This window comes from Amblyomma americanum, chromosome 8 (assembly GCF_052857255.1).
Source record: "Amblyomma americanum isolate KBUSLIRL-KWMA chromosome 8, ASM5285725v1, whole genome shotgun sequence".
Lineage (NCBI taxonomy): Eukaryota > Metazoa > Arthropoda > Arachnida > Ixodida > Ixodidae > Amblyomma > Amblyomma americanum.
Window position 1 is genome coordinate 97,151,098 of NC_135504.1, and position 26,726 is coordinate 97,177,823.

Here is a 26,726-nt window from a genome sequence, read left to right on the forward strand (position 1 = left end):
TGAACACATTTAAGACGCCATGCGATGCTTGTCTGCCACATTCCCCTCAAGTCGCTGCGCGGAATACAACCGCCACAGACATGTAGCTGTTGTTTACTGTTGTCATAAGGACAAACTCTCTATGCCTATAAAAAAGAAAAAAAAAGCTACTCTGGAAACCATGCCACGGCTTAGAAGGTAAAATAATCAAACAGCGGCCCAACTATACACAAGCGCGCTTTAGCGACGAGGAACCAAGAGACGAGCATACTGCGCAGCTCTTGTCTAAAAGCAGCAACGGCACATACCCACTCATCGTGAATACAGAAAAGGAACTCGCCTCTGTAAGCGAACCCCGCCGCGGTGGCTCAGTGGTTATAGGGCGCTCGGCTACTGATCCGGAGTTCCCGGGTTCGAATCCGACCGCGGCGGCTGCGTTTTTATGGAGGAAAAACGCTAAGGCGCCCATGTGCTGTGCAATGTCACTGCACGTTAAAGATCCCCAGGTGGTCGAAATTATTCCGGAGCCCTCCACTGTGGCACCTCTTTCTCCCTTTCTTCTCTCACTGCCTCCTTTATCCCTTCCCTTACGGCGCGGTTCGGGTGTCCAACGATATACGATACAGATACTGCGCAATTTCCTTTCCCCAAAAACCAATTATTATTATTATTACTAACTGTCAGCGAAAGAGGCGCCGGAACGGAGTGACGGCCATCTGCAAAACGCGGTCGTCTCACCACCACTCACAAACGAACAAAGCTGCATAGCATCGGCCTCTTCGATCGATGCATTTCCGCCACGCTTAATTGAAACTCCCCGCCACCAGCAGCAGAGGGGGCGAGCCCGCATTTAGGAAATTGCCCGCCCGTTCAATAATGCGAAATGAAGCGTCGGCCAACCCAAACTGCGGGCGCCTTCCGTTACGCTGCAGCAGTTGCGCGCGTGTGAGCGCTGTCGTCATCAATCAAGGCCGAGACAAAGGGTTTGCACAAAGTGAAAAGAACGCGGGGATGAGTGAGACGCTGCACACCGCTCTGTCATCGAAGTGAGCGCCGGAAAACAGCGGGAGGGGGGGAGGGGGAGCTGACGCCCGGCGAGAGCCCGCCCGCATCAATGAATCCGGAAGCAGGAAAAAGTCTTAGTCATTACACGCCGAGAACCGCTAGCCCCCCATTCTTCACACACAGCCATATATTGCACGAGGAGGGGAAACAAGCAGCCAGAAGAGCTGGTTAAAATATTCAAACTTCTTTCTGGCCGAGTTGGAGCATTTTTAATCTCAAGAAATACAATAACGCTGGCACGTGCATCCGCGTAAAACTACGGAAGATATACGACACACAGAAGCCCAAGGCTTTTGTCTCGTAAATATCTCGTTCTGCGGATGCATGTGTTAGCGCTTTTACGTTTGCTATAGATTCTGAAGACTAGGACAATCTGTCTGCTGGCTTTGGTGGGCATATGTTAATACATGTTTAAACACTTTTTCGCTGCTGCCCGATCAGAGCCACTCTATTCAACACTCAACCTGATCAACCAAACGTATAAGGCTCCAATCACAGAGCTGGCGTACTGACCCTTGAAGCGACACCACCACCCCGTCTGCAATTTTGCTAGTATAGCTAACAATTTTCATAGCTGACCATTTTGGCGACGCCTCCCGAAAGCCGGCCGCGCTATCTATTCGGGCCAAGTACGGGGTGTATATATACTTATGCGGCAACAACGATCCCTTCCGATCACGCGATTCCAGCAGGCGTACCACCGACAGTCCGCCAAAGCAGAAGCAAACAATTAGCCCAGTTACTTATCCATCGTAATAAGCGCACGGCCAGACATTCGCCTAGCGTGGGAACTGTGCAAAACGGCATTTATCTCTGCGCTGCGGGATTCGGCGAGCGCTGCACTAGAAGGTCAAACGGCCAACCAAGAAGGTGGACAGACGTACGGACGGATGATCGAACACGACGCAATCATTCGAGCGATGCCAGCACGGCGCGCATGAGGCACGGTTTATTATTATTTTTTTTTTCGCCGATCACCGTGCAGCAACTCAGGCGGCGAGGCCGGCGGGATTCACGCAAATTAGGATTTGCAAAACTTCCCCGTTCCTTCAAGCACGCTCCAGGAGAGCCGGTGTTTTTTTTTTTTCACTATTATATATCCATTCGTTTCTCCGGGACTCCCAGCCGCCATCCCGCCCAGTCGCTGGCACAGCGAAACCGTTGGCGCGCGTCGCTTATTCAATCACTTCCGCCCGCTCTGAACGCAAGAACATGCCTGGAAAAACGTCTGCACGCGGTGTTTCACATACACACCGTCGCCTGCGATGCAGATCAGACGACAGGACAGCTCTCGGGCTAAGCAGACTACGTTTAAGCGCCAACGGGCGGCACCGCTCAGAAAGCGCGACCGCCCAGGATGATCGGCAAAATTATACGATAAAAAAAAAAGGTGCGCGACCAAAGGTCGCCCAGCCATGGACACGGCATTTCCGGTGTTTCAAAACAGACGCGGCATAAGCCGCCGCCGAAAACGAATCGCGGGATGGTACAGGTGTATACAGCGAATCCCACGGCGATACGGCGGCAAGCCTTCGGGGCGTACGATTGATCCCAACCACCAGAACAACACTTCGCGGCCCACGGAGTCGATATCGCGCGGCGCGATAGCCGCTGTTTACAGACGGCTGGGCCACTTCATTTTTTTTAATCGCAAACTGTGGACTGCGCCGTTTCCACAAGACGCCCCCAGGAGTTAATAAAAGACAAAAACGGGCCAGGGAAGACTGCGGGAAAAGAAAAAACGGAGCACAGAGCGTGGGCAACTGCGAAGTCTTCTGCTATCTCCGAGAAGGTAATAAAAGCCGAGGCAGCATGTGGTTTCTGGGAAACGTAGCGCAAAAAAGACAAGGACGATACAACAGACGGGACTGGCGCTGCTGTGTCCACACTGTCTTCTTTGCACTGTGTTTGCAAGGAACTCAAAGAAACTAGCCCAAACCGAGCTTTTTGTTGCACGTGCTTCTTATGACGACTAAATGAACAAAACAAAGATGCGAGAAGACCTGACAAAGAAGGTGTGGTCAGTTAAACGGGGAGGGTGAGAGAGAGACCGCCAACATGGTCTCTTGACGAGAAAGCGAAGCGATGACCCCCCTCAGCAGCCAGTATACCACTACAGCAACCTCAAACACGCGCAGATCAGCGCGCAGAACGATCATCGAGAGTGATCAGAGTACGGCACACACGTTGTGCTTCGATCATCACCCCGCTTTCATGCAGGTGAGGCTCCCTCCACGCAGCAGCCACTGCACGGGGGGCAGCAGCGCACAATGGCGACGCATTCCGATCCCACGCTCCATCGGATCGCGCTCGGTCGGACGATCACGACCGGAGGAGCAGCGGGAGCAGGTCACGGCCAATCCAGACGGGGCGCGTCTTCGCGCTCCCCCACAGTCACGCGCCTGCATGCGCACATCAGCGGCGAGAACGAGAGAGACGCCGGACCTCGTTGCCGCGGCGATCCGCCGCTTTGATCGGGAGGCCAGCGAAAGGAGGTACATACGGTGAACATGCGTGGGGCATGTCACGGTGTCACCAGGATGCAATTGGGAGAGGTTAGCTAGGTCCTTTAGCAAGACGCCCGCTTGAGACCCGCTTGGTTAATGAAATAAGTCCCGCTACTGCACACGTGGGAAGCTGCACCGTCGACACGGCGCATGTTCGTCACCTTCATCATTAGCCCAACTATACTGTAGCACAAAGGTCTCTCCCGTGTCCCTCCAAATGACCCTGTCCTGCACCAGCTGCGACCGCCTTAGCCCCCCCCCCCCCCCCTCACCAGAAAAATAAACCCAACTCAAGAACCCAGCGCCGAAATGCCCCTTTAAGCAGGCAGGCCCTCCAGCCAATGGCGTCGACCGTTTGCCATGGCGTGGCGGTTAATTTCCGAGCGTCTCACCAGAGGTGGCTGTCATGTGCCTTCGTGAAATGGAACAAACGTGACGTCGTGGCAATGGGCCGATAGAGAACATTGGCTGCACAGCCTCCCTTGAGGGGCATTCGCCACTTTTCGACTGTAATCTATTTCGCCCACTTCCTCGTGTGCCGCCACCCGCTATACGCTCGCCTTCTGTTGAAATCCACTCCGATACCCTGTAGGGGACGATCTTACCTGCTTTCCGCACTACGTGTCCCGCCCGCGCCCGATTCACCTTGATTTCGGATGCGACGTCATTGAGTCGCGTTCGCTTCACGAACCACTCTGCTGCCTTCCTGGCTCCTAACCACGGTGTAAGAATCCTAACATTGCACGTACGACCTTCCTTTCTACAGCTCGCTGCGGTAACAGTCAGAAAAGTTACACGCACGAATCCAGACCGAAACAAGCGGACACGCTTCACCTTATACCTTATCAGGCGTCCGTCAGCACAGCCTAATACACCATGCGCAATTCGTGTACGACGATAGTGACCGTACATTTCTCTTTGGCGAAAGGGTAGCAGCGACAAAAGAGCGCCAAGAACAAGGTGAACATTCAAACTTAGGTCTATAATGTGCGTCATCGTTGACTCTCTAAAACATGAAATAAAAGCCCCATTTCTAATGCATGTGTGTAGCTTCCCTCGCGATCGCCTGTGCAGTGCACAGTATGTGCTGTCGGACGACCAGAAAAGTTAGTCGACAGCGTACACTGACGCCCCCGTGTTCGTCCATGTACCGCGTTGTGCCAGTTGTCGATTACGAAGACAACAGTCCAACAAGAAGTGCTCCGAGCAACAACGCGGAGGCGAGAAGCGCCCCGCTGAGCGGGAAACAGCCGAGCGACACCCCATTCTCTTCCACACGACGCGGCGGACGACACGCGCGCTGTTCACGACAGGGGCCTCTCCCTTCCGGGAAGCAGTACACACACGCGCTCACGCGTACACGGCCACCGCCGGGGTACACTGTGCACAGCCACGCCGCATAACGGGGGGCGCCCCGTAGCAGCACGGCGACCTTGAGAATTGTCCACGCACGCGCGACCCGCCGCCCTGCGCGGAAGTGTTTAGGAGGACGCTAGGGGGGAAATTAGCCCGGAACGAGAGGACGTCGCCGTGCGGTTCACTACAAATGGCCGCGGTCGGACCCAAGGGGGCCGAGGGAGACGCGAGAAGACAGCGACGAGCCCCGGAGAAGCGCTTGGGCGATCGAGCGGCACAGTGCGGGGCGCGAGGGACAACCCCGCGCTCATTAGGCGAAGAAGACGCCCGGTTCCAACCAGGACAGCCCTAGACCCCCCCCACCTTGTCGGCACCACAGTTTCCGGAGGACCTGCGCGGTAACGTTCAGGAAACAACGAAGCCGCCCCAAACAATGGAGCCAACGCCTACAAGAGACACAAGAGGGAGAGGACGACGGAGAGAGGGGGGGGGGGGGAATGGCCGCCGCTCGCCGGATGTGTCCGAGGAAGCGGCAGGGGTGAGGATGTGTGAGAGAGGGGGGGGCTCCTATCCACGGGGTGCACAGCCGCCGAACAAGAAGAAACCGAGCGTGCACGTCCAGCAAGCAGCAACAGCGGCGGACTAAACGCGTGATGAACGACGGGAAGCTCACCATCCTCCCTCCTCCGTCGGCGGTGTCCGTATAATGAGCTCCCCCCGTTGCCTCCTCTTCCGTTCCCCCCCCCCCCTTTTTTTTTGTTTCATGTCTCTCTCCCCCCGTCGCGTGTCTTGGTCAAAGCGCCGGAGAGAAGGACCCCGGCGCGCAGTGCCACCACGCTGCAATGCTGCTCTTAATTGTAATGCGCGCACGCACACAACACAAGAGGAGGAGAGGGAGACATCTCGTATGAGTGAGCAAGACAACAAAGCCAGTTCCTCTCCCCTCCCTTCACCGCATTAATAGCTCGGCGCGGCGGTGTCAGTGAACCCACGCCACAAACACCCTTGCTGGCCAGGACGACCGGCCTTTCAAATAAAACCACCACGCCGGAACACCCGAGACGAGGGATGCGTGGAGAGAGCGAGCGCGCCCGTCGCCTGGCGTGCTCTCGCGGCGTCAGCTGGCGGAGACGTCCCAGGGAAACGGCCTTATAAATAGTCCGCACTCGGCCTGAGAGGGCCTAATTGGACCCACTCCTTGCACTTTTCTCCCCGCGTATTCTCTGTAAGACGCGTGCGGGCGATGATCATTGCACCCTAACACTTCCGGCCACGCGGACATCCCCCCCCCCCCCCCCAAGCGTACTTGATGCGCCCAAGTGTCGCAGTGTCGTTCTTAATTATTAACCGCGGTTCGTCCTCTTCCGAGCAAACGCGTCGAGTGTCTAGCGCAACCCGTCGAGGCGTCCTAGAACATCCTCTAGATGTCGTTTCCACGAAGTGCGTCGCTCGGCGTTCACAACGGTTACTGCGTCCAACGATGCCAAGTCGGCCCGTGGGGCCCGTTTTTATGCGACACCATATGTATTTAGTGATCAAACGCGTCATAACGAACCGCCTTCTGCTCGAACAGTGTAGCAGTCCGAAGCTGCAACAAGGCACGTGACAACCACGACGAGGTTTGTGAGCCAGGAGAGTTGCTCCAAGCATCATGCAACGACAAAAGGGTATTGGCAAGTACCCAGACGGAACCGGAGCAAAAATATCAAGATCACTTTGGCCCACTTTCAGATTACGACCATACAGCGCCTTCATCAGCTCTTAACACCAAGAAAGCTACGGCTTCGTGTCGATCAGGACCCGTCGACCGGCAACCCGACGTCCCATACCGAAGGAGCAGGAAGCTAGGCGAGGAAAATGGTCATCGAAGACGAAGCACCAGCAGACTACTTTAGACACCTGATACGTCCTCTTCCACTTCCCCCACGCCTCCTCTCTCAGGACCTCAAGCTAGCCAAAGGCTCCGAGCAGTGGAGAAAGAAAAAGAGCGGGTGTGCGGGGGGGCCACTAGATGGACGCCAAACCACAATCCAAAGGGCGGGCCACACGTAACAACCACGACTTTAAAGGAAGCGCAGCCATTAAAAACGCACGCACAGATAATCAAGCCGCCATCTCAAGGGCAAACCCTCCTCTTTGTTTTTTTAACTTGAGAAGCAACGCACCTTTAAGGGACCTTCCAGCCCCCGCATCCGCTCGCGCACTGCGCGCCGGTGGAGAGACATCGGACGGGCGCCGCCGTCGCAACACACGACGACGCAAAGAGGCAGCCCTCTTCTTCAGCGACGAGAACGAGTCGCAGCGAGCTACTGCATCCGAAGCAAAGCTCAACAGCCCTCCGGGGTTCCAGGACGAAGAGATTGCCCGTCCCTTTTCGCTTTCCCCTCGGTCGGCGTGCTGCAGGGGCATTTTGTGGCCACGCTGTTGTCCCTCGGAAACGTGCCCGCCACACGCGCTCCGAGCACGGCGCCGAGGCGACCGTTCCGACATTCGGGGAACACAGCTGCCGAGTCGCGTGGCACAGCTGCAGCGCCCAAGGGCACACACGCCAGTCAGACAATGCGAGGCCGCATGACGCAACACTCGCCCGGAAACAGGCCACGCGTACAGACACCGGAGCTTCGCAGTGACGTCACCAGCCGGGGATTAGCGCCGCCTGATGACGACAGACGCAGTTGGAGTGACGTCGCGCGTCTCCCCGTCACCTGAAGTGACGAACGCGCAGCCGCGAACGACAAATGAAACGCGTGCTTTGTTGCGGCGAGGCCACTAGAGACGAAATGCCTCGCATCGCCCGATTATGGCGCAGCTCTGACGCCCAATATGTACAGCCTTTGTCAAAAGTCTTCGCTCCACACGTTCTTTGCTTCCAGTCCGTGCATGGAGAGTGACTCGTTTTGCAATCGTCAACGTCGAAATTATGCCGAAGCCCTCCACTACGGTACCTCTTTCTCCCTTTCTTCTTTCACTCCCTCCTTTATCCCTTCCCTTACGGCGCGGTTCAGGTGTCCAACGATACATGAGAGAGAGAGATACTGCGCCGTTTCCATTCCCCAAAAACCAATTTAAAAAAAAACGTTCCGAACCTGCTGTATAATCTCGAAGACGCCCCCCTCAAGAGCTTAGACATTGCATGTGGAGTTACACGTACCTCACCTGGCATGGGCTGCGAGAAACGCCGTAGTGGAGTGCTCGGTATTAATGTAGGTGACCGCCTGAAGTTCTTAGGCGCGCGCTGACATCGCACAGCGCGCGGGCGTGCTTGTGCATTTCGCCGCCGTCGAAATCTGCCCGCCCAGGGGTGGGAATCGATCCCTCGACCTCAACAGCCGAACGCCAAAGCCAGCGAGCCACCGCAGCGGGTCCCCTGCAGAGTTGAGGAATCCCGGAGGTGTTACGGGGGGGCACAATACACCGCTCAGAAGTAAACTACGTGGGCTGTACGTTTTTAATACTGAAAGGTGACAGGCAGTGGAATGCAGCGAATAATCTCTGCGACCAATCTCGATGTGCATGTGCGATCGATGTGCCCCTGCTAGAAAAGCACATTCGCATGCGGAAGCACTGCCCCCAGAAAACGACAGCCGGAGTGCGAATGATCCCCGTCCACATCGTTGAACCGTTGAACACACAGCCCGAAGCCCACAGACCAAGAAAAACCCGCCGGGCTGGGCTATAGCGGAGTTTTAGCATAGCGGTGACGTACCAGCGTAGGCGCACTCCCGTGGACACAGAGACAGGGGCGGGGCCAGGAGGTGACACTGCGCATGCGCAGTCGACGTAGGGTGCTCCTTAATGCGCCTCCGCTACTGTGCCCCCGCTATGCTGAAGCCCTCGAATTTTAGCGAAGCGTACACACCGCGGTCCCCAGCCGTCAATACTTTCTGATGGATGTCCGTGAGTGTGTTCTTTCACGTGCCTTGCTGTCGTGACCATGCAGAGTGGAGCACTAGAGAGTTAGCACGAAAAACAAACTAGGCCACTTCGCAGCCTGACTTTCTGTTGGCTAACAACGGATACTTGGAAGTTCACTGCACGGATGCATCGACCGCGACGACAGAGATTTAACTACCCGCTTCTAATCTGGCCACAGCGAGCGTGAACACGTCAAAGGGCGACCGAAAAACGAGACGGGCAGCACAGTGCTATTCAACGCCAGCGCGGTTCTTTTTCTGGGTCGGCACATTACGACTACTTCGGGGGGAAAACGGACCCCGGACACGCACCCAGGGCGCATAGCGTCTTCTTTTTCAACCCCGATCGAAGAGAAGCTGTCACTGATGGAAAGAATGAAGGGTGCGGCAGGCCGTATATAAATGAAGTGATATCGGCCGCGGGACAACTCTGGGGCGCACGCCACACCGCTCGGCACACACACACACACACACACACACACACACACACACACACACGCAAAGGGGCCGGATCACGCTAGCCCTGCACGCAAGTATACGGCACACGACAGGGAACCAGGGCGAGGGACACCATCGCTTTTCCACGCACGGCGGGGGAAAAATACAGCGCTGAGCAGCGCCTGACTCAACGCCATCGAGTGTGTCAGCTCCCGCCGAGGACCGCAGATGGGCTTCGACCCACGGGCCACGTCGGTCAATAACCGTGACGTCACCCGGAGGGCGCCCAGTCCCCCGCATACTCACGGCACACGGGTCGTCATTCAGTGCTCGCCTATTGTGGTGTACTCGCAGAAGAGCTGGCGTGGCGTAGAAAGACGCTTAGCGACGCATACACGAGTAGAAAGCTTACGATCTCTCTCAAACTTCGCCCACCCTGTAAAGGACGACGAAGAGTCAGGAGTGGCCGCGCCGTGCCCAAAGCCCCGCCCCTATGGGTGCACCTACACCCAGCCGCACCTGTGCACAGAGTGTACGACCAAAAATAGAAACGCTGTCCGAAACACCCACTGCCTTTTCCGCGCCTCTACTGTGGTGGTGCACGGTGATATCGGTGTGGCAGTCAACGTCCCGAACCTGCACGCATTTCCACTAACTGGGAGGTTCTCTGTCGAGCGCATTTCGCCTGCACTTAAACGCAGCCCCTGCACCGGTATTCAATTTAGAGGCCCAGGGCTCGTACACGTGAATGCGCGCGACCGTCTTCGACTGCTTCGTACGAAGCTGACGCCGGGGAGCCATTCTTGCACACAGAGGCTCGACAGGATGCACACGTCCTTTTCGAACTGCACACGGATTTGCAGGGCAGGTATAGACTACGCCAGGCTGCTCGCGGTGTGGATCACTCTGCAAGGCCCTGGAAAACCTCTCCCTGCACTACGACAGCAGCAGCCCGATAAACATGGGACCCACAGCGCCGACCTTCGGGACGACGCAGGTGATGCGAGAACAATTAATGCAAGTCGGCAAGGCTGGCCCCTGAGGCTGACGTATCGGCCGTATCAGCTGATCCATGCCTCTGCGTAGTTCTAATCAGCCTAAATGTGAGCTCGAAGCTTCTATGGCGCAGCGATCCCGCTAAACCGCGAGGTTATACGCGCAAGGAAGGGGATGGGGGGGGGGGGGGGGGGGGCTTTCGAGAACGCCCGTCTAAACCAACAGCCACGCAACGAACTATAGCTGGCTCCAGTGCATACGAGCAATTACGAAGCAGCGAGATGCTCGTGCAACACACCAATGATAAGAGTGCGGCAATTTCGGCGTTCCTACGTCACGCGTGACGTCAAGCAACCCAAGCGATACCGGCCCTTGCTGAGGACAAGGTCAGCCGGCAGATCGGTCGCTATGCGACTGCATTTCGACGGCGATAAGGACAGACCGCCGATCCCGGGCCGCCCCCCTCGGCGCATTTACGCGTGCCCAGATATAAACGCGCGTTAGGGAACCCGCAGCCGAAATTAACCCCTGGCAGGCAATCAAGCACTCCTCGCCGACGAGTCTGATCGTTTATATCCGGTTCCGTTACCTCTGAGCCTCGGCTGCAGTCGGGCAAGTGAGGCCGCAACAGGCAGCAGGCCCTTGTGTGCCAGTGGGAAAGGTGGCGCGTATATAGATTTAATGGATTTAACGGCTTTATATTCTGCCATGCGAGCAATGGCACTACTCAGGGCTGGTGTTCCCCTTGTGCCCCTTGTTACAATAGCTTTGTATATCACGGCCAGGGCGAGCCGCTGTGACAGGCGACAGGGCACAGGCACTCTGACGAGGAAAGAGTGCGCACGAGGTGTACACCCTAAACACGAGTATACGCCTGTGTGCGAGTAAAAAGGGGGTAAGCTGCCCTCTAGCGCACTCTACAAAGAGAGTTGGCGCACAGCTTACCCCCTTTTTACTCGTTTCTGTTCAGAGCACAGAGGACTGCGGTAGAAGCAACGAAAACCCAGAGCACATGTTTCTACCCCAGAGAACAAGTACACGGCATACGCATGCGTCCAGCAAAAAAAAAAAAAAATACACATTTCCGCGCCATTCACGCAAAGTAATCATCCGAAATGCCTACGAGCTCGTGGCGTGAAGTATGCACGCCCCCTCCGTTGCTACTCACGCCAGGGTAGTGGACGTCAGGCGGCGCTACTATACGATCGTTCCTAAGCGCGCGCATCCCGTAAACTTTTGATGACGACTGCGTGCACGCACGCAAGCCCGGCTACAGCCTTATTACGCGTATTTCACCCGCGAAGCAACAAACAAACGGCCGCGAGAGATATCCGGCCGGAAGAACGGGGCCACCACCAGCCACCCGAAGGCCACGCGCATTGCGTCCACCACTGCACGCGCGCGGAAGAGAGATTGTTTATACACCGACATATCGTCCGCGTGATGTGCATGGGAAGGGGCACCACGCACGACGAGGAACGCGCGCTTCGCTCCGCACGCACGTGCCCCATGGACTGTGCCAGGCGCATCCATGGCCAGCTTGGCGGGTCAGAGAGGAGACGCACCGAGCATCGGGAGCAGCACGCGCGGAAGCTCGGCCAAAAGGCCGCACAACATCGCACGCACGGACATACGTGGACACGCACGAGATGGGGGAGAGGGAAACAACAAGGACGCCAAAGCAGGGACAAAGGGGAACATACAGAGGAGGGGTACGGTATACACACGGGCTGGCACCAGAGAAAGAGAGAATGGACAAGCTCCCGCGCATTGAGAGAATAAAACACGACACGTCCGTTTCCCCTCGCGACGCGCATAGAGAGAGGGGGGGAACGGCAGCTGGATGTCGGCCCGCAGCAACGACTTCCGCACCACGCGAGGCTCCGCTCCGTGGCGAAGAGAGCACGCGGATCGAGGGGGCCCCAATTCTGCGTAATCACTTCGACGCGCGCTAAACGCTTACACTATATGCACCACGACACCGGCAGTGCTCAGAAAGTGCCAAGAGGGGACGCCCACAGGCCGGTGCTTCCAATAAGAATCGAGGCCGCGGATTGACACCTAGAGCTTACACCTGGCGAACAAGGTCCGTCCAGAAAGCGTCCCCAGTTAGGTGAAGAGGATATTGTTTCGTGTTTCGCAGGCAAACGCTGCGACTGTATAGAGCAGCACCCGGCGATTATAAAGGGCACCCCGCCGCGCAAGCCTGCGACGCCTTTTAGCGCCAGACGGTAGGATATGGTATACGGCAGCACGTGGAATTTAACGACTCGAAGCCGCAAGCGGTCCATGGTATATAAGGGATGCCGTTAAAAGGGTTCTGCTCCATCATGAACTAACCATGTGCACAGCCTGGACACATTTCTTTATTCCTGTCCCCTCACCTCTTTCATTTCATTTCTCCATCCTATCCTTTATTTCCGCTGCCCCAGCTCAGGTGCTTCAGTACCGAAGGCAGATGCTGGGGATAGACAAAATCTTTTCCTTCCTTTTTATTATTATTTAATAAAACCACTACTACTACTACTTCAAAGGGTAATTCCGTCCATCCGGGACACCTAGAATAACATCCAACTTTTGTTCTTGGCACAAAATAGATTCCGCCGCTCTTGCAGCGAAGCGGTCTTCAGTGAATGCCGTCACTATGCGGTAAGCTATTCATTGAAGGCCAGCTTCAATCTGTCCACAGCACATCCTTAAACGCGCACCGACACCACACACGGACGTCGTCTCCCCATTTCGGCCTCGTCCGAATGTGGTGGCCCCGGCCGAGATTGCGTGCGCGTAATTTAAAACTTTGCCAAGGGGCCTATGTGGTCCCTGAAGAGGGCGCGCACGTGCGGTGGCGATTACAGAGTCATTGGTAAAATTTTACGCGCCGCAGGCCTCGCAAGGAATACGGCCACCATTGACCCAACGTAGCCAGAAGAGCGAGCACGAAAATTTGCAGAAAATTGCATAAAACGCTGCAAAAAGAGGAAAAGGGGTGTTCTGTGGGTTATATCCCCCGGTAACTGCGTACATGCTCAAGGGGATGCTTAATAGAGTTCTACATATCGAAGTTTCCCGTTACTTGTCAGCTTTGGTTCGCGACATCACTGAAGCTGGCTCTGCGCACTACGCAAAAGTTTATCTTGTCGTTAATAGTAATGATGACGCTGGGGTGGCAGATACAGAGGACACCACAGATGTGACCGTCAAGAAGCCGCAGCCATGCACACTCTAAAGAGAAAGCAACAAGGAGGGAGTAAGGTGTCCTCTAGGGCACTTCATTTAATAAAAGGGACTTCGCTAGAGAACAGCTTAGGTACGGTCGGGGACAAAGGTCTCTGGACCACGCGTTCCTCAAACGAAGCCCACAGCCCTGCAGTTAGCCTGCGGCCGGAGACCACACTTGTGGGGATGAAGCTCGGTATTTTGTTAGTTCATCTCCACAAGCGCGGTCCGCAGCCGCCGGCTAATAGCAGATCCATGAGCTTCGTCTGAGGAACACGTGGCCCAGAGGCCTTTGTCCCCGACTGTACTCCCTTTTTACTCGAATATAGGCGTATACTCGTTTAGAGTGTACGTTCAAATAAATCCGTTAGCGGGGAGAGGGCGATCGCGATAGTCTGGAAATTTTTCCAGTGACTAGCGGAGACTGCTATCGTCGCCGCTTTAATGTTCACCGGCGTTTTTCTCCCTGCTACACCTTCCCGCGACACACAAAGCGCACCCTCACCGGGACGGGGGCTGCAGTGGCGCGCGCACGCGACGGACGCCTGGAGAATTTCAATACACCTCTCGCTCTTTATAGCGGCGGCGCTTCGGGGTTTGTTTGGCAACGGATCTGGACGCGCACACACCCACGGGGGGAACCTCTCCTTGCACCTCCCGGCCAGTTGAGAAACAGCAGCTGCAAAGACACGCGCGACCGCCACCTCCGCCATTCACGAAACCGAGGAAGAAGAGAAACAAAATAAGCACGCGACCATAAACCAAGAAAAAAACAAAAGGAACAGCAGCGGGGAGGGGGGGGGGGGGGGGGGAAGACCGACAAGGCGTAGGAAGCACGCCGGAGGAATCTCTGCGGGGGATGGAGATTACACAAGCCAGAAAAAGCGAGGCCGGGCCAGAGCAAAACGGCCACAAAGGCCGCGCACGACGGGTCTGCCTCCGCTAGCTCGCTGGCTGGCTGGTTGCTCGGCGGCAACGTTTTGGCGTCGTCCTATAGGAATCCAAGGACGAGCCCCGCCAGAACAAAAAAAAAGCGCGTGGGGACGACGGATTCCCCCTGCCCGTGGGACGCACGGCCATTCTCTGTTCGATCACGACGACCACGCATGGGCACGCCGTCACGAGAGGGCGCGCCGCTCACGCTTAGCTCAGTCAACAGCGCGTGAACGCAACGCGGGCTCCGATGCGGGTCACTCACGCCCAGACCAAAGTGAAAGAGAAAAAGCAAAGCTAATCTGGCAGGCTGCCTCACACGGGGACCAGTGGGGCCGACCCAAGAGAAGTACTAACCTCAAGAAGCTTGTTTACGTCTTCCCGGGACATTCCGGGCTTTCCCTAGATATCTTTGCGTCAGCGTGCATGCACAGTGAATTCCACGCGTCCTATTTCTTTTATTACTGAACAGCGCTAGAGGGGCGGGTCTTGGAAGCAGGCGCTCCCGGCGCCATCGGCATTTGAGCAACAATTGCTGCTGCTCCGGTGATGCGGATCGAATCGCTCCTTGAGCGGTGGAGTGGGCCAGGTAGGCACACAGAGGAACGGAAAAGGCAACAAAGAACTCGAGTATCCGACGCTCCAAGAAAAAAAAAAAAGAGCACGTTCGGCAGACATGAATGCGGCAACGCATCATTCAAAAAGAAGCCCCCTAGCAGTCATCTGATCGCAGACAGCGGAAACAGCGGCGGTGGGGTCCCGAAGGGGATTCCCCCCCCGCATACACGCATTCTCTATCTGCAATAAAACTTGACCATTTTCATCGCGAACAGGCCGCATCTAGCGATGTCGACACGCCCGGCTCTCCACAGCCCACGGAAACCGACACGACTAGAGGAGCGTTGCACTCAACGCGAACATTCCAGCGGCGAGCGAACACGCCGGAGGTGACCGACAACCAAACACGACGATGCCCCGGAGGGCAAATAGGCCACCGCGATCTCCCGGAACTCCCCGGACCTCCTCCTCCACACGTCCCCCCAGGAGAAGATGCTGCCGGCCGACCAGGTCGTGCAGAGGGTGGGCGCCGACGTCTCTCCTGGTACACAACACGGCCATGCCGGTCACCGACGTTCACTTTCCGTTCCTCCAGGAGGGAGCGACCTGTTTTAAGCGGCGCCAAAGCCGTTTGCGTTTACCGCCGGAACAACGCGAGCGGGGAGGCAGGGTGGGTTTAAGGGGGCGGGCGCCGCGACCTTCGGCGCAGGCGGGAGCGAAAGAAGGACGGAGCAACAAGAAGACGAGGTCGGGACGCGCTCTCCGTGGGGGTGACCCACTTTGGCGCGTCAAAACACGGGCCGACGTCGCCGCCTCGAAGGCGGAAAGTTACCTGGCGCGCGCGCACGCTTCTGACGCCACGGAAAGCTCGTCTTCGCCGACGGAGTGGGCCGAACACGGGCGCACCGCATCGCGCGGCTAGACCCGAATTCCAGTAGGCGAACACGTAAGACGGCTGAAGTAGTGTGGCAGCTGACGCGACTATCCGGCTGTTTTCGTGCGCCTTCATTGAGGCCGTATCTCTAGCGCCGTCCTCGGAGTCAACTCTATTGAGATGACAGCCGCCCCTGCGCAAAGCTTCGGGACGCGCGGAGGACGGTGACGCTTTCGCGCTTCTTTTCCGGAAGTTGACCTCGAAGGACACACCACCGCTCGATCGCAAAACGTGCACGTGTTTCACGAAGTGACCCCAAACGAGACAGTAACCAGGGCACTGTCTGCAAGAATGCACGGCTACACCTCCAAGCGCAGAAAGGGCATGACCAAACCTCTACGGCGAGACGGCACCAGCTTCGTTTGTAATAAAGTCCACAATGCGCACTATACTGCACCAAGCACAATTATACCAAACTCCTACCTGCCCTCCAAAACACGCACCCGGGCGGAGACAAGGCGCACAGCGCGAGGCACAAGGTTATTTCGCGAGGGAGCTATAGCCCACGGACGGCGTTTAATTCGGGCGACCACGACCTTGGCAACGCTTCCAGCGGCGCCCCCGGACCCTTACAGAGGAGCTGAGGCCCAGCGGCGTTTGTTTCCAAGGCGAACACCGAACAACGCGGGCGGCGGCGGAGATACACATCTACAGAGTGCATGCACAATGAGCAGGAGCCAAGGAACTGCAACGAGAAAGGCGAGAAAGAAAACGCACGGGCAACCGAGCATGTCCCATAGACAAATGGGCGGGAAATAAAACGGCGCCAAATCTAAATCACGATCTCGCCGCTATCTGTCTCTCTCGTCGAGTAAAGGCGGCGAGCACATTTCCCACGGCAGCCGCGGAATACCAAGGGTGTGGGAACCGGCGCAACGCTTCCAGGGTATTGCGTAAATACGAGAGATGTGTACAGACATGGGAATTGAGAGGACAAGGCCCCCAACCGCAGATCGTAAACCAAGCGTCGTCCGGAAACCGTGATAACGAATGTCCGCTATCGCCGGTGAGAAAGCGATTGGTTTTTTCCCTTCCAACCTGGCTATACAGCGATGTCCAGCTGAAGCTCTCGCTTTTTACCGAGACGCCCGGCGAACGGCTGGCCGGAAACCGCCTCCTCAGCCTTTTTTCCGCGGGGATAACAGACGAGACTCGCCACGAATGGCAGGGAATCGGCGGACACGACGTTGTCAAAGGCACTCACGTTCTGTTTTACAACCGTGTTTCATGCCGGAAGATATGCAAATATATACGAACAAGAAGCTATGCGCCTGCTCGTGAACAGCCTTTGTCGAAATTACAAGCGCCCTAGAGGTTGGCTCCTAAGCAGTGTAGAGGGCTCTTGTAGCACCACACACACACACATTCTCTGCTATGTTCCTTTCTCAGAACCCATGCCCGATCGATTGCTGTCGGGCGATCCACCGATCAAAGGCGTGCAAGCTCCATGCTGACCACAAAAGCGTCCTCAGACAGAGCACGGCTGGGAACGCGGCAGAACCCATGACCACGATGTGTGCACTGCCAATCAGACGGACGAGCCGAACTTCTCCAAACGATTGCGCTATACCATTCTGAACAATTTTGCTACCACTCCCTCGAGGGAACAGTGGCAGCGATACCTTAAACCTCCGCCCTCCGTTCCCGTGACCACCCAGATCGCATGACGAGCAGTAGCAATAACAAAAGCGCCAACATGGTCCCGCTTTACCCGAACGCCACATTCTTTGACGACAAGGAAGCGAAAGTTCTCACGGCGAATTTCAGTCGGCCATCCGGAGCCGCTGTCCGAATCCGTGAGGCAGTGGAGGGACCACACCGTAGCGCTCCTATCAGAGCATGATCTCAATCCAAATCGCCCACTGAAACACGCTCCGGTTTCGCGGAGCACCGAAACTTCTCCGGATATCGCCGGTTGGAATGGGCCACCAGTGTAGACCCCATACAACGAAACGGGGCGAAAGCACCGGTGCCGCAACAGAGAGAGAGAGAGACGGCACTCACAGGCACTGACGTCCACGGGCGGGTGCATGTTATCCCGGACGACGAGGCGGCAGCCACCGAAGCAGCCCGGCGGGCACGCACCACCATCTGCCGCACGCACTGTCGTCCGACGCGGCACTGCTGACGCTCACCACCACCACCGCTGTCGCCGTCACCGGCGTCGCCATGTTTGTCTTTACTTCCTGCCATCGCCCCTTCTCCCTCCTCCTCTCCGGTCAAGAGGCGCCACCTCCCCTCCCTCTCCGCAGGGCGCCCTCGCCGCATTAATCGCGGCGGCACCGGCCGTGGAGAGACGTGGGAGCCGGGCTCACCTGTACGCGCAGCTGACACGCCCCCTCTCCCCCGCCGCCTTCAAACTTCTTTGTTCGACGGGACGGGGCGGCAGCGACGACGCCGCCGCCATTATGGCGAGGGCGGAAGGCCCCAGACGGATCCCTCACGGCACGAAGCAGACGACGAGGTGCCCACGAAAACGAAACCACCTCCAAAACAGCCAAGCGGTTCCAATGCCCCCCACACCCCGCGCGCAACGTGATCGTCACTCTCCTGCCGCCTGCCTGCATTTTTGCACCCCCCCCCCCCCCCCTCTATAGCATTGTCTGCAGCCTATTGGGTCAAGCAGCTTTATTCTTTCGTCCTTTCTTTCCTTATTCATTGCTAGTATTCGATCCTCCACGCATCCAAGCCGCGCTTTTGGCGAGTTTCGTAATCGCGCTCCGTAGGATGCCGCGGGTCTGTCTACCTTTCCGTTGTTTCCGCCCCACGTCTCACTTCCCTTTCCGTCGCACGGGAGGAAGAATGGAGGCCGGGAAGGGAACCGAACACAGGCCCGTTCCAAGTCTGCCACCGCGAATTCCATTCACGTCTTTCCCCCGCCACGGGACGCGGCTCAGGGGGTTTCCCACACAGAGGCGGGGTGTCGGGCCGCGACCCCTGAGGGTGGGGAGGCGAACCTCGCCATCCAAAGAAGCACAGTGCCACCGACCCGTGCGGAGGGGGGCACGAACAGCAGCGGGGAGAAAAGGAGCAGGTGTTCGAGATGGGCGCCATTCAATCTGCGCAAGAGGGAAACAAAAAAATGAAACAGCGCCATTTACAAATCCGCAAGGAATCGGCACGGGCGGCTGGGAAGCGAGGCCCTTTATTCCACTCGAAATCGTTCAGTGTACGAGGCGCGTAAAAGGCGGCCAAAGCAACTGAATGGGCGACGCTCCGCACCTGACATTCGAATAACTCGGAGGCATACCCATATTGCTCCTCCACGAGGAATCAATGAATTGAAGGGTGCCGGTCGCAGACGCGACAGAAAGAAGAAAAAAAAAAACATCTCGAGAACAAATTTCCCAACAGAGTCACGTTGCAATTGCAACTGTCGCCCGCATTCACAATAACGCTTTGTAGCAGCGAGTTCAAATGCACCAAGGGAGAGAGAGGGAGCCAGTTTTCGCACCGAATGATCAATGCACGCATTCAACGTGGTATCCCGGCGGAGTTCTTTGCGGTTGGGATGGCACACACAGAGATGGCGAAGGGTTCAATCGAAAAGACATAAGATTGGGGGCACACCAATGACACCATATGCGGTGACTTGCGCGTTCCTTCAAGAGCCCCCCCGTATTACAAATTAGGCTCAAGCACGCCCACTGCGGCCATTGTCACTGCAGGAATGCAGCTGTCAGAAGGGCATTCGCGTAAGCGACGATGCGAAGCGCCCGTCGAAATAGCCAGTAAGAATAGCACCGATAACCGTCCGATGAAAGTACCACGACAAGTAGCTTAGCAAAAGTGCTGACAGCGAAGGGAAAGCCATCGATCACTCGACGTATTTTGGTCGCGGGAAATGCGTGCCTGTGACTGCCATGGTTCGGAAGGTGTGCCAAGCATGCCTTGCGGTGCGCCGGCAACAATGTTTCATTCGTCGGACACCTCTCCGCGCGTTAAACCTGCTCGAATCAAAGCGGTTCAATCTTTTCAGTGTGCACTCCAAAACAAATTCAATAAAAGAAATAAATGAAGAAAGAAAAGCGTGAAGCGAACAAACACGAACTTAGGCGGCACGGAACGACCGCGCACACCTTGTGCTGTGCGCACTCCTAGACAAAATACTAGAGGGCAAGCAGGTTAACGAACGTGGATGACAACACTGGCCAAAAGAATGGAGGAAAGACCGATGCTTGTGAACAAGGCCCCCTTGCGGGGTCCGAAACGTCTTTCCATGTCCATTCTTTTGGACTATGTCTTCCACTTTCCTCACGCACCATTCCGACCAGACGGGATTCTGTCAGACCCTTGACTTCAGGCAAGCAGGCTGCAGTTTTAAATAGCAGTCGCGTCGGCATCAGTTTCCCCATCTACGCAGAGTACTCCCCACAGCCAACCCCCTAATGGATTAAGTCACCATTTACGAAAGCCGTGTGCACAAGGATCAACCCCCAACTCGACGCGCACATACGTACCTACGTCAGGCGGTCGCTAAGTCTGGCCCCTACTTATTTCGGTTTGCTCCGATCCTCTTTTAAGCTCAGCTCCAGCATTAGTCTGGAAGCTTTTCTTGCCCCAGGGGCGCAAGGAGGCGAGCCCACTCTACCGACGCTCCGGTCACTCGAGGCGCGGCCATCCGAGCATCCTAATACGGTGGATTGCTGAGCTAGTTTATCAATAATAAACTGCAGCAAAGAAGACCCTGTCTGTATGTTCCTTCGTTCTCTTTCTTTCTTCTCTGCTGCAGTTTATTACTGGCCAGATACCCTGGTCGCTCGTGATATGAGCCAGAGCATCATCGCTCGTGACCAGAGGTGGGCAACCTCATGAGGTCGACCTCACCCTCAAGTCGTGAGGTGAGGTCGGCGACGGCTCGAAATTTTGTGAGTGAGGTCAGCAAATCAGACCTCAACCTCACGCGTGAGTTTGAGGTTGACTGAGGTCGTCATTCAGTGAGGTCGAAATTTTGAGGTCGAGACATTTTGCAGTTCCCGCGGCTTACTTCGACGAGTGCCGCTTCCGAAGCCGAGTTGCAGCGCATCACCGCAATGACGCTTGGTGTTCGGTTTCCCCTGTTTGGACAACCGGATGCCACAGTTCCCTCTTAGCTTCCGGTGCTGCGCCGTATTGTCCGTTCAGTCCGAGCCTACAGGAAGACGCACCCCTCTGGTCTTCCCGGAATGAGTGTTATACCCCTGTCACACGGGCACTTTCGATCCTCATTGAGCTCGATCTGCATCGAGATTTTCGAGCACGCTCGAAACATCCGGTGCTACACGGGCATTTTCAATGCTCATTTAGAAGTTTCCCTCATGTGTGTTAGGTGGCGCCAAATGTTCCGCCGACAGCCATAACAAGGCGATGTCCGGCAACACTGTGCAGTCGGGGGCAGCGGCAGCCAAATCCGTTGCCAAATCGGTACATTGCGTATCTGCGCCAGGTTTTTGGTTTTTGTGGCGCACCTCTGCTGCTGTGCGATGCAACCCAAGGGCCCACAACGCCTCCGCGATTTCTGCATAGACTGCGGCGTTTCTCTTCTGTCGCCGCAAATCATTTAGGCGGTCCTGCCAGCAGTCGATGAGAGCGGCTGTCTCGCGCTCGCTCCACAGTTTCCGCGCCGACGAGCAGGAGGACGCCATCTTTGTTTACACTGACGGCGAAGCTTGGAGCGTGGTGTAGAGATTATTTTCAAATGTTTGCATATAAGCAGGCATAGTACCTGAAAAATGTTCTGTATTACATTTTAATCAATCACAACAACAACAACTGTGGTTTGGTTTTGTTAACTTGTGTTTATTTTTATAGCTTCATGAGAGCGAGAGTTCTCGATTGTGCTTGGAACCTCAAGCACTCTTGAGGAATCGGCATCGAGTCAAGCAGGATCGAGCTCGATTGCGCTTGAAAGTGGCCGTGTGACAACCGTCGATCTGCATTGAGTTCGATGAGCATTGACTCAATGAGGATCGAAAGTGCGCGTGTGACAGGGGTATTACTGCCACAGCACGCCACTCTCCCTCCCCCTTGCCCCGCTGGCGTAGCACCCGTAGCTGCCTGCCGGTCGGTTCAAACTCCCGGGAGCGCGCAAAGCACGTAACTCACGTTTACCCGCGGTAGCTTTGGTTGATGCCGCAAACAAATAAGTTCAGTCCAACAAGCACGCAATAAATTCGTCGCAGTGCGGGTGGCCCCAAGCAAGACTGCTTCTTGTTCATGCTTGTGTCCGGCACTGACGTCATGGCTCTGGCCTTGCAGCCGAGTAAAGGCGATCCTGCTGTACGTTACCAGCTGGCTTAACAGAAAGTGGAGCAGTCGGCACAGGCGAGAGAATGTGATTCAGTTGGTTCCTAACTAGGACACCTGCTGATTTGATTAAAAAAAAAAAGCACGAAGCCAAAAAAAAACCTGTATAACACCGTCGAAGCTTTTGATCGGTGACTTCCCCTTTCGAATCTCACACTAATTCTGTATATTCTCGTTCCGTAATACCAGAGAATCCTTCCGGATAACCTCTCCTTGGTCTCCCATCCCTTGTTCCTTCTCGGAGATTCGCTGATTATGCCGAAACCTCGCAGAGCATAGCGGTGTCGCAGCGGCGAAAAAAAATGGAAAACTAACGAATGTATCGTGATGTGGCAGCTGATTCCTTTTCCTCTTTTTTTAATAAAGATGTGTGAACTGAACTGATTACATGCTCGCGCTGTTCTGCTGAGTCGCTGTTTCAAACCTTCTAATATGACCTTTAATAGGGCACGCTGTTCTTAGCTTCTGTTTTTAGTGTGCGATTTTTGTTTGTATGTTTCTAAACATTCTTTTTTTTTCTTTTCTCGTATGGGATCGGTTAGGTTGGCGGCCTGCCTTGCAGATGACCAGGCACTATGCGTTATCTTTCCTTTAACTATTTTGCAGAGGCCCATCGTTCACCTTAAACGGCTTCGCACAATGCTCGCGCGGTGCTCGTGGATAAAAAAAAAACGTCGAGGATGCTGGCGTACCATTGATTAGTTCAGTTTTGAAGGGAAACAAGTGATTGCCTTAAAGCAGCTTGTCTCAGACTGGTTGACGAAATGGTGCCCAGAATTCTGTTGAGGCGTATGAGTACTTAGGCGGTTTTTTTTTTTTTCCTACAGGGGGAAGAAGATATCGCTCGGAAAAAGATATCGCTGCGGGGAAATTTGAGCGGAGAGCCATGGTGCTCTTGACAGAGAGAGTGGTTCACGCTGCCCACTCTAGGCCGGTTATTTTGACCCGTGTGATTTTAATAGTTGGCACAATGTTCGAAGACGTAATCTAGCCCTTTCTTTCGAAATGCCGCGGGTTCACCGAGTCATCGGAGAATTCCCAGGATTTCGACACCATTACCATCGCCACCTGGAGGGAAGTGGCAGAAACGGGGGAGGGTCTTGACCTCCCAGGAACATCATCATCATTATTAATTAGCTGAAGGTATTCCTATTTTCCCGCACAATAATTGTCTTCGGTTGCTGGTAATGTACAATATTTAATCAATTTTCTGGCAACTTTTAATTTGGTAGGGGTATATGACTTCCCCGGGCTCATAAGGATACACTGTTAGCACCATCATCATCGCCATCACCTCGAGAGCCAAAGGCATGTGTCGTTGCATGATCTTGGCAGTATGATATGCATGAGAACTGGCGCGTTTACCTGCTCCACAATCCGAATGTCATTAATGTGGACCAGGTTGTGGCCACTCTTTGTAATGCGTCATGCGCGCATGTGTAGTAATGTGGGATCCGTATGGATCTTGAAATTGGGTGGATGGGGGTCTGGTATGACGAGAAATTACACCGTTGTTACGCGAGTAGGTTGGTTTATGGTTTATGGGGGTTTAACGTCCCAAAGCGACTCGGGCTATGAGAGACGCCGTAGTGAAGGGCTCCGGAAATTTCGACCACCTGGGGTTCTTTAACGTGCACTGACATCGCACAGTACACGGGTTACGCGAGTAGGTGTGATGTCATATTACATTGTCGTCACGTGACTAGGCTTGATGACACATTACATCGCTGTCACGTGATCTGGTATGACGTCACACTCACATGGCGACATCAGTAATTATACTAATTAGTCTTAGCATTACCTAGTTATGTTAATTAGCATTACTAATTATGTGACGTCATCTCCGTCGCGTGACTCGTCGGCTCGTTACGTCGCTTCGCGCCGTTTCTTGCGGACACTTTATTGCGGATATGGCCTTGAAAGTGAGCCGTCTTATGCTTTCGAATTAATAAAAGAAGCCGCTCGGTTCTGCACACACATAAATACAACGTGCCTCTGTAGGTGTAGTACAGTCGGAGGTTAAGTGTTTTCGAAGGCAACATACAGATGACTGAAAACAGCCTTCTCGCTATGCCGGATAGAGGTAGAAAATCGAAATATAGTGATATGCGTCTGCATAACCATCGCATTGGAAAGTACATAGACGACCAGTTTCTTATATTCGGTAACTATTCTCAACCCTGAAAAGGGTATCGTGAATACCTCCCCCCTCTTCCCAATTTCGGGTTGATGGTGCATAAGGGCTGTGTTTGTCCCTCAACCTCCACTGATGAGGTTGAGGTTGAGTGAGGTCGACAAATTCTTTTTGAGGTTGAGGTGAGGTCCAGATTTTCGAGGTCAAACGCCCACCTCTGCTCGTGACCCGTGCAACGAAGCGAGAGAGTTGGTTTTATGTGGGTTTAACGTCCCATAGCGACTCACGCCATAAGGGACGCCGTAATGGAGGGCTCCGGATATTTCCACCACGTGGGGTTCTATAACGTGCACTTACATCGCACAGTACACATGGGCCTCTAGAATTTCGCCCCCATCGAAGTGTGACCGCCGCGGTCGGGTTCGAACCCGCAGCCGAGCACCATAACCACTGAGCCACAGCTTGAAGCGAGAGAGGAGGCCCTGGTAGCGTCGAATAGCGACGCAGCTTTCCCGTCGAAGCTGACCACTGTCGTTTCTCTAGCCCAGAGGGGAGGGGCAAAGGAAGACCACGAGTGAAGATACGACGTCACTGTGATGGCCGAGGGGTGCAAAGTGATGAAGCGAGGCCAATTCCGCGGCTTCGCACACGGAGAGCGAATGCGTCGCGAGGCCATCGCCACTATAGTCGCCAGAGAAGAGTGCGCCTTCGGACGGCAAAAACTGCCCGTGAATTGATTCAGCGAGATGCCTCGCGGGTTATTGCGCAAAAATGTCGCGAAATCCGCGCCCAATTTCCACAGTACTTCGGCCCCACCGAACTTTGCATCACTGATCTGCCGCTGGGCCGGAAATCTTCGCCGCTGAGTGACGACAGGCGCCACGATCGGAATAGGTTATGAGAAAACCAAGCGAGCCTCCTGGACTGATTCGCATGCATCACTAGATCGCAGCTGCGTTAAGCGCGATGGAGCGAAAGACCAGGGCGAAGTGCACAGCCGGACTACATATACAGCAGCCAGGCGTTATCCACGGGGACAGGGCACAAGGACAGGGCGCCGACCGGCCTTAAACTGCACACACACGCGCGTGCGCACAGCACGCAAAAGTTCAGCTTATTAGGGGGCTCCATTCCTTTTTAATGCGTCGGGAACAAAATGAGCCGTCGGAAGCTAAATTCGCTGTTGGATGGATGGAAAGTGACGGCACCAGAGGGGAGCGTTCTCATTCAAATCATTCAGGTTCATATATCGTCGCTATGATCAACATTTCTCACCCTCTCGCGCCTTGGCTTCAATGAATCCAACCCCTTTATTCGTACGCCGTCACATCGAGTCGATGAAGTTTCTGCATTGCATTGTAATTTTTTCTTATCATGTCTCACATCACGTCTATATTCCTCCAGATATTCCCCGACCGACTATTATAGGAGTCGCCGTAACCTTAACATTAAGCCTTATTTTCCTCTATTGAATACTGGAACTTAATCCCTGGAACAATTAGGTCACTGCCATCAAACGCCTTCCTGTTAGAAGTCAATTTGGGTAACGGGTTGAACGTCCCGAAGCGACTCAAACTATGAGGGACGCCAGAAATTAATTCCACCCGATTTTGTTTTGCTCGTTGGCGTTACAGTGTCATTACTGCATGTTGCTATCATGTTATTCCGTGTTACTATTTTAGTGTTCTGCCCTCATTCTTCTTTTCATTATTTACTGCGTTGTATCAAGTTTGCTTTAACTGCTGCGATAGCCCCATAGAGTGGCTGCAGTATGTACAAATATATGAAACTGGCTGGATGAAAGTGACGTCGCCAGAGAGGAGCGTTTGCATTGGGGCTGAGTGACGTCACTCGCGGTAAAGGCATTATTACCAGCTTCAAGCACTGCCAACACAAAGGAATGAGGTGTCCCGTGAATGTTTCCGTTCTCAAGTCGTACCTGCCAAGACTGCAGCGATACGTTCGCACACGCAAACGACCGCCAAGATTCGTTACGAACGAGAGCCGAAATGTAAAAAAAAGGAACGCGCAAACGGTCCCTGGGAAGCACGCTTATACATCCGGGCGTATCGAAGCGAGCCTCTGCGCAATCGAGAGAAAGGCGACTCTTACCGCTCGTAGAACGATCGCCCGTGCCCGACGCAGATGCCACTTATAGCCACGCTGGGCAATGCACAAAGCTATGCACGGGACCAGCTTGGGCTGCGTCCAAAAATAAATTAATAAAGACGCTGCATCGAGGATGCTGGCAAACTTGCACTCGTCAGCAAGCCGCGAGAACGAGAGCAAACCACAGCCACTGCGCTCCTGATCAAGCGAGAGAAAAAAATGGCTTCACTTTAGCGCCCCATGCCACACAGGCCCGGGACGGGAGAGAAAAGCGCGCGCAGCCAATTTGCGCGGGAAAAAAA

At 55.0% G+C, this 26,726-nt stretch overlaps 1 protein-coding gene across 3 annotated transcripts in view; it reads right to left on the reverse strand.

The window, feature by feature from the left end:
• step (cytohesin steppke) overlaps positions 1 to 26,726 on the reverse strand; it is a 74,826-nt gene that overhangs the window by 15,190 nt on the left and 32,910 nt on the right. The window contains exon 1 of one of the 3 annotated variants that reach the window (XM_077635280.1): positions 17,901 to 18,054. The exons of 1 other annotated variant lie outside the window; for it this stretch is intronic. In XM_077635280.1, the coding sequence (XP_077491406.1) occupies positions 17,901 to 17,928 (28 nt within the window). In that variant the 5' untranslated portion in view covers positions 17,929 to 18,054. Of the gene's footprint in view, positions 1 to 7,072; positions 7,332 to 17,900; positions 18,055 to 26,726 lie in introns of those variants that run through there. One more of the 3 variants, XM_077635277.1, reaches the window with a different exon arrangement.